The sequence below is a fragment of the Haliotis rubra genome, unplaced genomic scaffold (genome assembly GCF_003918875.1).
Source record: "Haliotis rubra isolate DU_JTF1 unplaced genomic scaffold, ASM391887v1 Scf26, whole genome shotgun sequence".
Classification (NCBI taxonomy): Eukaryota; Metazoa; Mollusca; class Gastropoda; order Lepetellida; family Haliotidae; genus Haliotis; species Haliotis rubra.
In genome coordinates, this window is record NW_025766669.1 from 2,822,488 (window position 1) to 2,837,800 (window position 15,313).

The window sequence follows — 15,313 nt, forward strand, 5'->3', positions numbered from 1 at the left end:
CACTGATTCAATTTTCATATTTAGTGGAATCAAGATCTGATATAGGTACAGTTAGTAAATGATCAAAAGGTATATGTATGCTTGCGTACGTGTGTGTGTGTGTGCTTGCGTGCGTGCGTGTGTGTATGCGTTCGTGCGTGTGTAAGTGCGTGCGTGTGAGTGAGTGCGTGCATACATGTCCGTGCGTGTGTCTGACGCTTCTACAACTTGGTTCAACGTTGACTATCTTCAATGATATTAAGAAAGAAATGGAAACGTCTTGTCCATGCCTTGTTGGCGTTGAAGCAATGCGTTATTTGATATTTTCACAGCTCACTTTCCAAATGCCCGGATGTACAGGGAACACGTAATGTCTTTACGCCTGTCACCTAACTTCGCGTTAATTCTAAAACTGACAAGTGACGATAATTTGATTAACGACGCCGAGAATTTATTTATCGACGACGATCTGATATTAATTTGTCGATAACGACGACGATCGAGAACTACTTTTGATTAACGATGATTCGAGAACGACAGCATGATATTTCAGATCTGATGACTTCGCCGAGATCTATGACGAGATCCATATCGAGAACGACGAGATTTATTAACGACTTTGATTAACGATGATTCGAGACGACGATATTTATATCTGATATTGTTTTTCGAGATCTGTTATGATTTCGAGATCTGATGCCGACGACGAGACGCGCCGATAACGAGACGATGAGACGAAAGACGATGAGATTTGCCGAGAACGACGAGACGCCGAGAATTGATTAACGACGGACGACGATGACGATGAGACGACGACGACGAGCCGAGAATTATTTATGACGATGCCGAGATCGAGACGAAAGACCATTATATTTACGAGACCATTTGATTAACGATGCCGATTCGATAATTATTTTGATTAATTTATCGATTTAACGATGAGACGATGATAACGACGAGACGATGAGACGAGCGACGCCGAGACGCATTAATTGTTTAACGATGACGCCGAGCATTACCTACGATGAGACGAAAGACGATGAGACGAGGACGCCGAGATCGAATATGACGAAAGTTTATAACGACGACGCCGATAATTTACGGATTAACGATGACGCTTTATAACGATATTTATCTGATTTGCCGACGATATTTTGTTTTATAATTTACGATGCCGAGAATTATTTTGATTAACGACTGATTTCGGACGCATTTATATTTTATTTTATAATTACGACGAGCCGAGCACGATAATTTACGAGACGAGATCTGATATTTGTTTTTCATATCTACTTAATTTTATTTTCCATAATCTTAATTTTGATTAATCTATTTATTTCGAGCACGCATTTGATTACCCATTTATTTTCTTCGAGAATTCATTTATAATTTTATTTTCATAATTATTTTATCTGTTACAATTTTCTATAATCTATTTATATTTTTATATTAATTTATATTTCTTCTTATCTACGACGATGAAATTTATCTGTTTAATTTTCTATCTATTAATTGTTTTACACTTACTATATTTTTCTATAATTCATGACTAATCTACTTTTCGATCTTTCAACAATATTTTTTCGATGATCTGATGATGACGGTTTTTCTGTATTCATATTATTTTCCATAACTACTTTATTAATTCTTTTTCTATAATTCATTTGATCAACTACTCTCTGTTTCTAACTACTCACAATGCTCTAGCACTTCACACGTTTCTCCACAACTACTCTCTCATGGGAATCACTCACACTACTTCCTCCATATCCGGACATACACTGCCTTTCTGCCAACCAATACACTACTTCCACAAATTACCTTGATCAACTATCTCCATCTCTTCATGTTCAATTCCTTTGATCAACTATACTCTTCCATTCTCTCTAACTACCATACTACTTCTCCACAGCTACTTTCACACTGCCTTCCACAACTACTCACACAAGCTTCCTCCACAACTACTACAATGGCTCTTCACATACTGCCTTCCAAATCCACCACACACCACTGTATCCTGGACACACCGCTTTCCTCCACAACCACTACACTACTCTCCCACAAACTACTCTGATCAACTACTTCTCCATTCTCCTAACCACTACACCACTTTCCACAACTACTCACACTACTCACAACTACCATACTCACTACTACCACTACTCACTACTACTCACTACTACACTACCACTACACTACTCAATACTACCTCACTTACTACTCACACTACCACTACCACTACCACTACCATACTCACTACCACTACCACTACTCACAAATTACCACTACTCTCATACTACTACAACTACTCACTACTACTCACTACCACTACCACCATAACTACTACATAATTACTACCACACCACTACTCACTACTATCAAGCACACTACTCTCCACAACCACCACACCACTACTCCACAACCACCACACCACTTCTACCACTCCCACACATTCGCTTTCTACCACAGTCTACCACTACCATCAACTACCACACCACCACCACACCACTCCCTCCACATCCTCCTGCCACTACTGCTTCTCCACATCCACCACACACCGCTCCTCCACAACCACCACACCACCCACTTCCACAACCACCACCACCACCACTTCCACATCACACACACCTCTACTACTCACATACAACCACCTCCACCTCTTTCCACACACCGCCTACCACAACCACCACACAAACTTCACTACCACTCACCACCTCCTCAACCACCACAAACCACACTACCACAACTACCACCACTCACTACTCCACTATCCACAGTACACACTACTACTACATCACAATCACACCACTCCTCCTCCACTACCACCACACTACCAATGTATCACCTCCACAACCACCACACCTCACCACCACACTACGACATACCACTCCTCCACCCCTACCACTCACTACACCACAACCACCATACCCGTCACACCTACCACACACCACCACCTCCACAACCACCACCACCACCACACACCACTCCTCCACATCCACCGACCACACCGCTCACATTGGCCAACCACCACACACCTCTCCACACTACCACCACAACTACCACACCACTCACTCCCTCCACAACCACACACCACCTCACAACCACTAACCTCCACATCGGTCACACCTCCACACGACATACCACTCCACTACCACCTCCACGCACCACCTCCACAACCACCCCTACATCAACCCTCCTCCATCCCCTCCACAACCACCACACCACCACCACATCCAACACCACCCTCCACATCCCACCACACCACTCCTCCACAACCACCACACCTACTTCAACAAACCACCTCGATCAACCACTCCTCCCTCCACAAACACACCACCACCACCTCCACATCCGACACCACCGCACCTCCACATCCGACACACCACCTCCACAACCACCACACTTACTCCTCCACAAACCACCACACTCACCCTCCACATCCCACCACCTCCCTCCCTCCTTATCCCTCCACAAACACACCACCACACCCCTCCTCCACAACCACATCACACCACCCTCCACAACCACCACACCACTTCCCTCCACAACCACCACACCACCTCCACATCCGACATACCACCCTCCACCACACACACCACCACCACAACCACCACCACCACCTCCTCCACAACCACCACCACCACCACAACCACTCCTCCATCTCCTCCTTAACCACCACACCACCACCACAGCCACCACCACCACCCTCCACAACCACACCACCACCACCACCACCACATCCACCACCTCCACAACCACCACACCACCACCACCACCACAACCCACCACACCACTCCTCCACCACCACCCACACCTCCACATCCACATACACTCCACCACACACCGCCCTCCACCACCACCACCACACCACCCTCCACACAACCACCACACCACCACCACACCACCACCTCCACCACCACCACTGCAACCACCACATACCTCCCTCCACAACCACCACACCACCTCCACCACATCCCACATACCGCCTCCACAACCACCACCACCCACTCCTCCACAACCACCACACCGCTCCTCCACAACCACCACCACCTCCTCCACACATCCCACACCACACCCTCCTCCACAACCACCACACCACCTCCACATCCCACCACCACATCACCTCCACAACCACCACCACGCCTCCCACAACCACACACCACCTCCACATCCGACATAACCGCTCCTCCACAACCACCACACCACCTCCACATCCACATCCGACCACAACCGCCTTCCACAACCACCACACCACTCCTCCACATCCACACCACCTCATCTCCACACCACCACATACCACAGCACAACACTCTTTCCGGCCAAACTTCCTCCACAACCACCACACCACTCCTCCACATTCAAACACCGCTCCTTCTTCAACCACCACACCACCTCACAACCAACACACTCTCCTTCCACAACCACCACATCACTCCACATCCTCCCACACCCTCCACAACCACCACACCACCTCCTCCACATCCGACACACACAACATCCACCGCTTTCTCCCACAACCACCACACTACTCCTCCACAACCACCACACCACTCCCTCCACATCCGACACCACACCACATCCGCCTCCACATCTGACACACCGCCCTCCACAACCACCACACCTCTTCCACAACCACATTGATCAACTCCTCCTCCACAACCACCACACCACTCCTCCACAACCACCACACCACTCCTCCACATCCGACATACCGCTCCTCCACCTCCGACACACCACCTCCACAACCACCACACCTCTCTTCCACAACCACATTGATCAACCACTCCTCCACAACCACCACACCACTCCTCCACATCCGACACACCACTCCTCCACATCCGACACAACCCTCCTCCACATCCGAGACACCACTCCTCCACATCCGACACACCACTTTTCCACAACGTCCACACCTCTCTTCCACAACCACATCGATCAACCACAATCTGACCACCACCACAACCACGATCAGCCGTTCCCTGCCCACCATGCCTTCACCCACACATACCATTATTCCAGAAGTACACCCTCGCTAATTACCACTACGACAACCACGACAATTCCCTGAGGATTCTAATTCTTTTACTGACCAAGCAATAACATCAATATTGTCACTCTTAAAAACAGACTCGGAAACATAATCTGCGAGACATCTTCTTTCCCCAAAACATTGTGTAAATATTTTGGTCAAAATCTCCTAGTTTGCTCTTAGAAACAGCACGTCTCTAACAGGAAACGAAATATTGAATATTCTTTGAACTGTTTGAGTTAGTGAAACCTAAGTGTAAATGTTTGGCTTGTATCGATCAAAAGTTAAAGAGTAGTAATAGCGTTATTAATTGGTTGACCTAAGTATTCATATTTCCTGGGAGTTCCGACCAGGAGCTGGCCTAATTGGTCCTGCATCGACTGGCGCCTTATTTACTCAAACACCAGCAATGATCATATTTTGCTTATGTCAAGAATGCTATCGTGTATTAGAGGAATGTATTTGCTTTTCTCAGTGTTTTGCTGTACAAGTTGCACCTATCAAATATCCAATCTAGAGGGAGTAATAGCTTCTATACTTTAGTGAGTGAGTGAGTTTAGTTTTACGCCGCAATCAGCAATATTCCAGCTATATGGCTGTGGTCTGTAAATAATTGAATCTGGATGAGACAATCCAGTAATCAACAGCATGAGCATGGATTTACGCTATTGGGATACGATGACATGTGTCAACCAAGTCAGCGAGCCTGACCACCCGATCCCGTTAGTCGCCTCATACGACAAACATGGGCACTGAAGATCAATTCTAATCCGGATCTTCACGGGTCTTCTATGCTTTAAGTTACTGTTATTTGTGGCTTGAACAGTATATGAGTCAAGACTGACAAATTACTGTTGTTTGCATCTTGTGTTAACACTGACTAACTGACTGACTGAGTTTGGTTTTACGCCGCGGCGGGGAACACCAGACATGGGCTTCACACATTGTACCCATGTGGGGATTCGAACCCGGGTCTTCGGCGTGACGAGCCAACGCTTTAACCTTTAGGCTACCCCCCCCACCCCATCCCCCTGTGTTAACAAGTACCTTACTTATAGTATACTGTGGAGACAGTGGAGACGGCGGGGGTGATGGGAAGGGGAGGGGGGGAGTAGCGTCAGGATAGCGGTGACATAGCACAAATGCGTTAACGTGGGTTATGCTGGTACATGGCTCTAAGTTCAAACTATACATACAAATGTTTCGATTGATTTCTAAAGTGTCAGCGACATGGTTGCTAATTGTTTTAGACTATGGCACCAATACACTTTCATAACCATTATTTTCAAGATTCCTCTCCTCATGATATGATACTTAGAATTAGAATGACAGTTTGAGCCATAATGTCAATAAAATCATGCTCGTCTATTCCGATCCGGTATTAAACAGTCATCCGTCGGCCATTGTTGGTAATAGTAATTCTAAGCATACATCCCTGTAGCACCAGCTTGTGAATGTCTGAAACCATTGTTTATGAATCAGAAATTCTGTGTATATGATCCAATAATCATTTGAAAAGTGCTCCCAGAATTTAGATCCAATTTTGAATTTCGGATTATTCAAACTGCCTTACCCGAGGACTAACAAAACTGATGTCTGGCATTTTTATGTTATGAGGTGTGACTGAAAGGTTCCTAGTCCAATTTCGAAGCAGGTATAGTATACAAATACCAATTTGGATGTATAATATACAATGCGTTCAATGAGTGAGTGAGTATGGTTTTAAGCCGTTTTAAGCAATATTCTAACAATATCACGGCGGGAGACACTAGAAATGGACTTCACACACAGTCAGTGAGTATGGTTTTACTCCGCAATATTCTAGCAATATCACTAGAAACTAGGGCACTAGAAATGGACTTCACACAATGTTCCCATGGGGGTATTGAACCCTGGTATTCGGCGTGACGAGCGAACGCTTTAACCACTAGGCCACCCAATGCGTTTAAAGACTAGGTATCAAAATCTTTGAATGGCATTTAGAAGTGGTATAAATAAAGGTGACGCGTTTGTAACATCAATAACGCATCGTTTCGGAGTATATTCTTAGTCCTTCATTACATAGCTCTAGTATTCTGAGGTACGTGATGTTTCGGATAGGTATTGATGAATGCAACATTATTGGCCACTGCGATGTAATGAAGTACCTGCAACTGAAAGGGCTGACGAGTCGTCCATATGTGAAGATGCTAATTTTAGGGGATGATGCTCCTGTGCTTTAGCCCCTGGGGACAAGTGAGTTCAAAAGGGGGAGAGAAAGCCTGAGGGGCGATCCCAGATCCCAGGCATAATACAGTCACCTCTGACGAAACTGTAAAATACCTGAAATGATTATTGATTATCGATGACCTACCTCACGTGATATAACCATTGTGGTGGGCGTCTCTCACGACATCGAATTGACAACGTCTTGAAGAATGACCCGGGCTTTACAAAGGTTTCAGCACACTAGGTTCAAAGGCTTCTGTTCAGAAACGCTCATGGTCCATAATGTCTCGTGAGAATGTAGGTGGGGTTGAAGCAGATGCCGCTGATTGTGTTGAGCATGTGTTGACCTTGTGTTGAGCTTGTGTTAACCATCAACCAGTCAACAGTGAAAGCAGAAGCGATCCGTGAAGATCAATTGATCTTCAACAACCCATGCTCGTCTTAAGAGGCGACTAACGAGATCGGGTGGTCAGGCTCGCTGACTTGGTTCACATATGACATCGTATCCCAACTGCGTAGATCGATGCTCATGCTGTTGATCACTGGATTGTATGGTCCAGACTCGATTATTTACAGACAGCCGCCATATAGCTGGAATATTGTTGAAGAGACAAACAAAGAAAGAAAAGCAGAAAAAGGATTCTGTTCAACAGCTGGCAAGGTGACAGCTTTAGATTTCTGGGATCCCAAACGAATCCTGCTTGGGAACTCCCCTCCCGAAAATCAAACCTTTATTGGCCAATATTGTGGTAATCTTCTGGCACAGCTGCATGAGAATATCACGGATAAACGTCGAACAAAATTCGCTTATTTTGTGTTCAACCAGGACAAAACACCTGTACACATGTCCCTTTGGCGTAATACAGGATTGTGGCTTTAAGCTCATCGAACATTATTTGCATTGATCGCATTTAGTACTGCTGGAGATCCGCCAGCTCCTAAACTTGAATCAACAACTGTTTGGAAAGAATTATGCAAATAATGATGATGTCATCCCTTATGTGGAGGGCATTTCACCCCAGAAGGAGGAAGCCTTCTATCTCGCTGGGGCGGTGGGGTAGCCCAGTTGTTAAAGCGTACGCTCGTCACGCCTAAGACTAGGGTTCGATTCCCCACAAGGGTAAAATGTGTGGAGCCAACCGTGATATTGCTGGAACATTGCTTCAAGCGGCGTAAAACTAAACTCACTCACTCACACACTCAGAGTCTAAGCCGTGTGTTCCTGGTCCTCCAGCATTCATGACAGAGGTGTGGACCTGAGAGGGGACGATGTTGAGAACGTTATTAGCAAGACACCTCATGAAAACAATCTATTAAAGTTCAATTCAGGACTTCAGGCATCTCCGTTATGTGCATCAAACAAAGAAAATGATGTTTTTGTTCATTTTGTAAATCACCATCACACACGCGCGCGCGCGCACGCACGCACGCACGCACACACACACACACACGCGCGCGCGCACACACAACAAACACTCTCATACACACACAAACACAAAAGCAAACACGCACACAATCAAACACAAACGCGCATACACACAGGCACAAACACAAACACGGGCATATACACAAACACTCACGCGCACACACATGCACACACACACAATGGACGAATAGGCCGTTCATTGTAAACGATCACGGAAAGCCAGTCAGCATCTATGACCATTGCAAGATGTCACGTAAGATGTTGCCTTCAATAACCATCATTCAGTTACAAGTGATATAACCACAATAGGGGAGGTGAGGTAGCCTCGTGGTTAAAGCGTTCGCTCGTTACGCTGAAGACCGGGTTCGATTCCCCACATGGACACAATGTGTGAAGGCCATTTCTGGTGTCCCCCGCCTTTATATTGCTGGAATATTCCTAAAAGCGGCGTAAATGCAAACTCACTCACTCACTCACTATAACCACAATAAAGATAACCACTCTCAGCATTAGTAGAGCCTCTTTCATTAATATTTTAAAACAGGAAGACCTTAATGTATACGCCATTGTCATGTAGTAAGCTTGTTTCGAAACAAAATGATATTTCTGCTCACTTTTCGCGTTTTCAAACTTGTTTCCAATTTCAAAAACTTTTGCCACCTTATAAGCTATATTCGGATATTTTTCACTTTGTTTAATACAATTTGAATTCAATGTTTCTCATCAAGAAACTATTTGTTTGCTTTTTTGCCCATATTGTCGATTAGTCTTGAATATTTATGCATTAGGGGCGGTGAGGTAGCCAAGTGGTTAAAGTGTCCCCTCCTCATGCCGAAGACCCAGGTTCGATTCCCCACATTGGTACAATGTGTGAAGCCCATTTCTGGTGTCCCCCGTCGTGATATTGCTGAAATATTGCTACAAGCGGCGTAAAACTAAATTCACTCACTCATTATTAATGCATTAATCATTTAAATACATGGTAAATGAAATTTTATTTTTTTTCACTTATAAATGTAGTTTAAGCTTTTCAGCTGTGAGTTACAATTTCGTCGCCGGGTCTATTTCGTATGACATACGTCTGTAATAATGACTTTACCTGGAACCAAGGGGGCGTGGTGGACGAGCTGGCTAAGGCGCCAGGCTAGTTATCCAGCGAGGTGCCGGGATCGAGCCCACTTGTGACCGGGTGTAAAAACGTTGGAGTCAACTTGTGTGCAGACTCTCTCAGTGTTGTCACAACCCCTAGTGTACAGTAGACAACCCTGTGCACTTAAAAGGACCGTTGGTATATGACCAGATGGTAGCCCATGAATACGTGCAAATACCTAGTTGCGGGTACAGCAACGTGCAGTAAACTTGGACAAAGTACTGTGACTATGTGTCCCAGCTGTGAATGGCTACCTAGTAAGGATGGGGAAGCCGCAATTACTTGTGGCTCCCCAGGGAGCTGAGATTGTTAATAAGATGTGCTGTTGAGTTGACATCCAATCGATTTGATCCAGGGGAAAAGTACCAGCGCCTTGAGCATGCACACGTACGTGGATATGTGCGCTATATAAATATCCAATAATAATAATAAATAACCAATAGCAGGAACGTCAACATATCTTTCCGCAATAGAGCATGCGTCTACAATTACAAAGAAATTTCTCCGTGTCTTGCTCAAAATTGGTTTGATCAGGTTTAAAAGAGCCATGGCCCAAGAAAAGCTTTCTAAATCGATTGTCGTAAACGTGATTTGTGTTGTGGTTTATATGTTCACCATTGCGGACCCCTGCTATAATGACTATGTGGTAGTGATTCATAAGCACGTGCTCATCATATGTTCGTTAGTGTCCAAAGGACCTGATTAAAGCAGACATTTTGTATGATCATGGAAAGGGTTACTTTATTCACAATAATATTTGGGCGTGGGCGACAAGGGCGTGTCATCGGTTGAGAGGAAATAGTGTTCACTGCAAGATGCTGTTTGCTTTCATGACAACGGATGCCCCATGGTATGGAAGCGTATTAGTGCCAAAGTCACACCATTCTAACATAGGCGTAGATAATGATTACATCTATGTAGATGGTATTAACGTCTACCGTAGATGATTTGTTAAAGATATTTTCGTCAAACTTGCCTCTGTTCACCCAGCTGAAAATGGGTACCCGGTGGGATAAGTCATGTGAGTATTAACCTTTTTGCGCCTCACAGGCAGCTTGGCTTATCCGGGGTAATGATATCAGATTGTAGCCCTTTGAACGTGCCCCTCCGTGGTGCTGAATTCAGCTCATTACAAATTCCCTTATTGTTATTATTATTACTTAGATGATGTTTAATGTTTCATATATAATATCACATTCTATAGAGGCTCTATTGAGGTACTATCAGAACAATTAATAATGTGTCGAAGTTTTGTTAAAATGAATTTATTCGAGGTTTTTCTTTTTCATTTAAACGCTGTTACTTTGAAATAAAACACAGAAAAGGCCAACTTAAAATACAACATGAGTATTTTATACGTAGATAAAAGTATCATCTACATAATTAAATTCATCTTCCTTGATGAAAGTATCTTCTACATAGATGTAAGTATCATCTACCTAGACGAAAGTGCACTCTACGTAATAATAAGTATCTTCTACGTAATTAAAAGTATCTTCAACGTAGATGAAAGTATGTTCTACGTAGCTAAAAGCACCATCTACGTAGAAGAAATTTAAGTATTCAGGAGAAAGTATCTTCTCCGAAAATGATATCTAACATTCTAGAGTGTGGCCCGTACACGCACCCATACCACATATTTACAAGGCGCAGCAGTAATCTGCATTGTTTCGTCTGCCTGGTCGGGGAAGATCATATGATCCAGTCTGCAGTGGTGTCGTGATGCTAGCTGTGTTCAGAATTGTGATACCTACTACCAGAGTCACTTCCCCACCACAATAAAATGGTATAACATTGGGAACGTGGAACGTTGTGTTTATCAAAGTCACCCACGCACGAAAACTTCTCAGGCATATGTCATGACTTGATTTCTCGTTTGACATGTAATGACATGTGTCGTGGGGCGGCGTTATCCTTTGATGTATTATTCACAATATCCGATAGTCCCGCTTTGGTCAGAGAGAACGTACGTGTGTTTTAATTTCAATTTACACGAGTGAAGTGTAACTGAAGATTACACACACGACATAAAATGGTGATTTGTTCCTCCGGCTTGGTAATGTATCTTCCAAACACAATCTCCCGGCAACTCAGTCAGATAACGTGTTATCAAGAGCTGTCAACAAGACTTTATATACAGATCAGGGGATTAATTATCCGAGTATGAAACCCGTTGTAGTCAATCAATACCCATTACTGGCTGTCTCCATGTGAAGCGTGTATGTCTTCTATAACGCGAAGTTCTACAGATGTGTGCCTATTGCTTTGTGCAGTGCTCCGGTGTAGGGACAGGGTCGTGATTGCCATCTACTTGCTCTCTGATTGCATTACCGGGCAGTTACTCGGTTGAAGGTCTTTCATAACACAGATGATTATAACGTAGATCGAAATACTCAAATAGCTGTGTACTATGACTGAGGAGACCGCCGACACGGCGTGTTAGATCTCTGCTGATACCTCGTAACTTTGTGTTCTATCTCAACTGATACCTCGTAACTTTGTGTTCTATCGCAACTGATGCCTCGTAACTTTGTGTTCTATCTCAACTGATGCCTCGTAACTTTGTGTTCTATCTCTGCTGATGCCTCGTAACTTTGTGTTCTATCTCAACTGATGCCTCGTATCTTTGTGTTCTATCTCTACTGATACCTCGTAACTTTGTGTTCTATCTCAACTGACCTCGTAACTTTGTGTTCTATCTCTACTGATACCTCGTAACTTTGTGTTCTATCTCTACTGATACCTCGTAACTTTGTGACTGATGCCTCGTAACTTTGTGTTCTATCTCAACTGATGCCTCGTAACTTTGTGTTCTATCTCAACTGATGCCTCGTAACTTTGTGTTCTATCTCAACTGATGCCTCGTAACTTTGTGTTCTATCTCTACTGATGCCTCGTAACTTTGTGTTCTATCTCAACTGATACCTCGTAACTTTGTGTTCTATCTCAACTGATGCCTCGTAACTTTGTGTTCTATCTCAACTGATGCCTCGTAACTTTGTGTTCTATCTCAACTGATGCCTCGTAACTTTGTGTTCTATCTCTACTGATACCTCGTAACATTGTGTTCTATCTCTGCTGATGTCTACTGATACCACACACAAACACACACACACACACACACACACACACACAGACAGAGAGACAGACAGAGGTCTGCCTCCTCTCGCTCAAACCATATAAGGTAAAAATCCTACATGGTCTGTCTCAAACGATGCAAAATCAATCGCTGATTATAGATACACTATAAACTGTCTCTCTTGATACAACAAGCATAAAAGATCCGTCTCTGATTTTACAAACCATATTAGGGTGCAACTTTGCTGATAAAATCACTGTAATGTATCTCTCTGATGTAAAGCCCCTCGGGGCTATCTCTGATGATACAGAGATTCTAAGGTAACGTCACTAAGCGCTTCAAAGAAACAAAAGGGGAAACGAAGATAGCTTCATATTTCGAAAATATATTTAGACATCCACCTCTGCTACCGTAAATGTTCTAACTTTACTACATTGTATGTTGCAGGATTCGGGATGACAACCCCACAGACTGTACCTGGGAAGGTGGTGCTCATATTCTATGGGTTTTTCGGTTGTGCTGGAGCTATCTTGTTCTTCAATTTGTTCCTGGAGAGAATCATCACGTTCCTAGCCTACATACTGCGAGCCATACACGAACGGGAATTAAAACGGAAAGGTCTCATGAACGATTCACGGGACTCCAAGGACCGACGATCGTCACAGATATCCGAAGACGAGAACCTTGATTCGTGGAAACCCTCTGTCTACTGGGTCATGCTTATTCTCCTGCTGGGGGCGGGTATTGTCGCCTGTTGTGCCTCGGCTATGTACTATCCCGTGGAAGATTGGACATACTTCGAGGCAATGTACTTCTGTTTCGTGACATTTGCTACTATAGGATTCGGTGATTATGTAGTAAGCCAAAAAGCCAACTACATCAATGTCCACTTCTATCGTTTAGGCAACTTTATTTTCATTGTGATTGGATGTTGTTGCATATACAGTTTATTCAATGTGACTTCAATTGTGATAAAGCAGTTTCTAAACTGGTTGTTGCGAAGGCTGAACTGCCAGTGTCAGGTTCGAAAGCCGACTCGAACCCGTCGTAATGCAATTACCCCGGGACACTTACACAGGGGAACGAAGCCTCCTGCTGTTACTGTCGCAGAACCAGACGGCGACAGCGACTCTGAGTACAGGCGTAACTCAGGAGAAATGATATCTATGAGGGATTTCTTGCAGGCCAACAAGATATCTTTGGCAATGATGCAAAAACAGTTATGGGAAACTTCGCAGCGAGGAAACAGTTCTAGCGGATTCCAAGGCGGTGTGGGTCCTCTAGCAATTCTGAACCGGAAGTTGGGACAGGATGAAATCTGATCCCGGTGTATGACGGGAAATGTACGTTTTCCCTCCCTCAGTGCCCTATTTATAAGTGTGACAGTTATATACGCGAATTGTTTGGGGGATTTTAACTTATGTTTATCACGATCACTACTTGTGTATGGCTGTAACAAGATTCATTCGTCATCCTTGCAAGGAATCGCCTTGGGAAGTATGATGTCATCATGCACATTTTCAGAGCAAACTGTTGATTATTTTCTTCATATTCATATCAAATGTTGCATCACTTCGTAATGCAACACAATAACCGCCATACACATAATACACGTAATTGCAGCACAGTATAACACAATTATCTAATTGGTAATAACCTGATTGAGTAATAACCTGTTCTAACGGTAATTTCAATATGGCCGTCACGGTATTTTATGCAAAGGTCCGTGTGCAGTGATGTATGTAGAGACTTTGTGGTGGGTCTGGAAATATATTTGACGTTTTGCTCCGTTGATTAATAGTTTTAATCTCATTCACGATCATATTTATTTTAGTGATATCATATAATGCCGTTTTCATTAGTCATTGGTGAGAATCAAGTTGTTTCTTTGTCCAGGGATGCAAACCGATTAACGTTCCACGCCAATTTACCTTCATTTTAAATAGCTAAGAATATGTGAAGATCATTTGGGACTAAGTTCTAATCAATGTAAACCTTGTAAAAATTTCAGATAAGATGACATAATTTGGAATTAAAAGGATGTTGTGATTTAATATATCTCGTAAGCAAAGTAAATATGAGTTTTTCATATGAGTGACATCGAAATACGTTAAATATTTTGTAAATCTATACAATTCATCATTAATTTAGGCAGGCATCAATATTGAAGTCCTAGCATTTATACTTTGATTAAATGTTTTCGTCGAAATCGTGTGTATTGCTAAGTTTCTTTTCTTTTGGCTAAGGTCCCTACATGGGTACAATGTGTGAAGCCCATTTTTGGTGTTCCCCGCCGTGATGTTGCTGGAATATTGCTAAAAGCGGCGTAAAACCAAACTCAGTCAGTTTTGGCTAAGGCCATATAAATTCCGTGTAACAAACTCTCTTTTAAAGATGTGTGGTCCACATCTATCTTGATTAGTCCAAGAATTCCTGACGCAT

At 43.6% G+C, this 15,313-nt stretch overlaps 1 protein-coding gene across 1 annotated transcript in view; it reads left to right on the forward strand.

Annotated features, from left to right (window-relative positions):
* The window catches only part of LOC124279981 (potassium channel subfamily K member 12-like), a 66,284-nt gene extending 51,206 nt beyond the window's left edge, over positions 1-15,078 (forward strand). The window contains exon 2 of the mRNA XM_046715861.1: positions 13,319-15,078. Within this exon, the coding sequence (XP_046571817.1) occupies positions 13,319-14,193 (875 nt within the window). The 3' untranslated portion in view covers positions 14,194-15,078. The remainder of the gene's footprint in view (positions 1-13,318) is intronic.
* Positions 15,079-15,313: the final 235 nt, after the last annotated feature.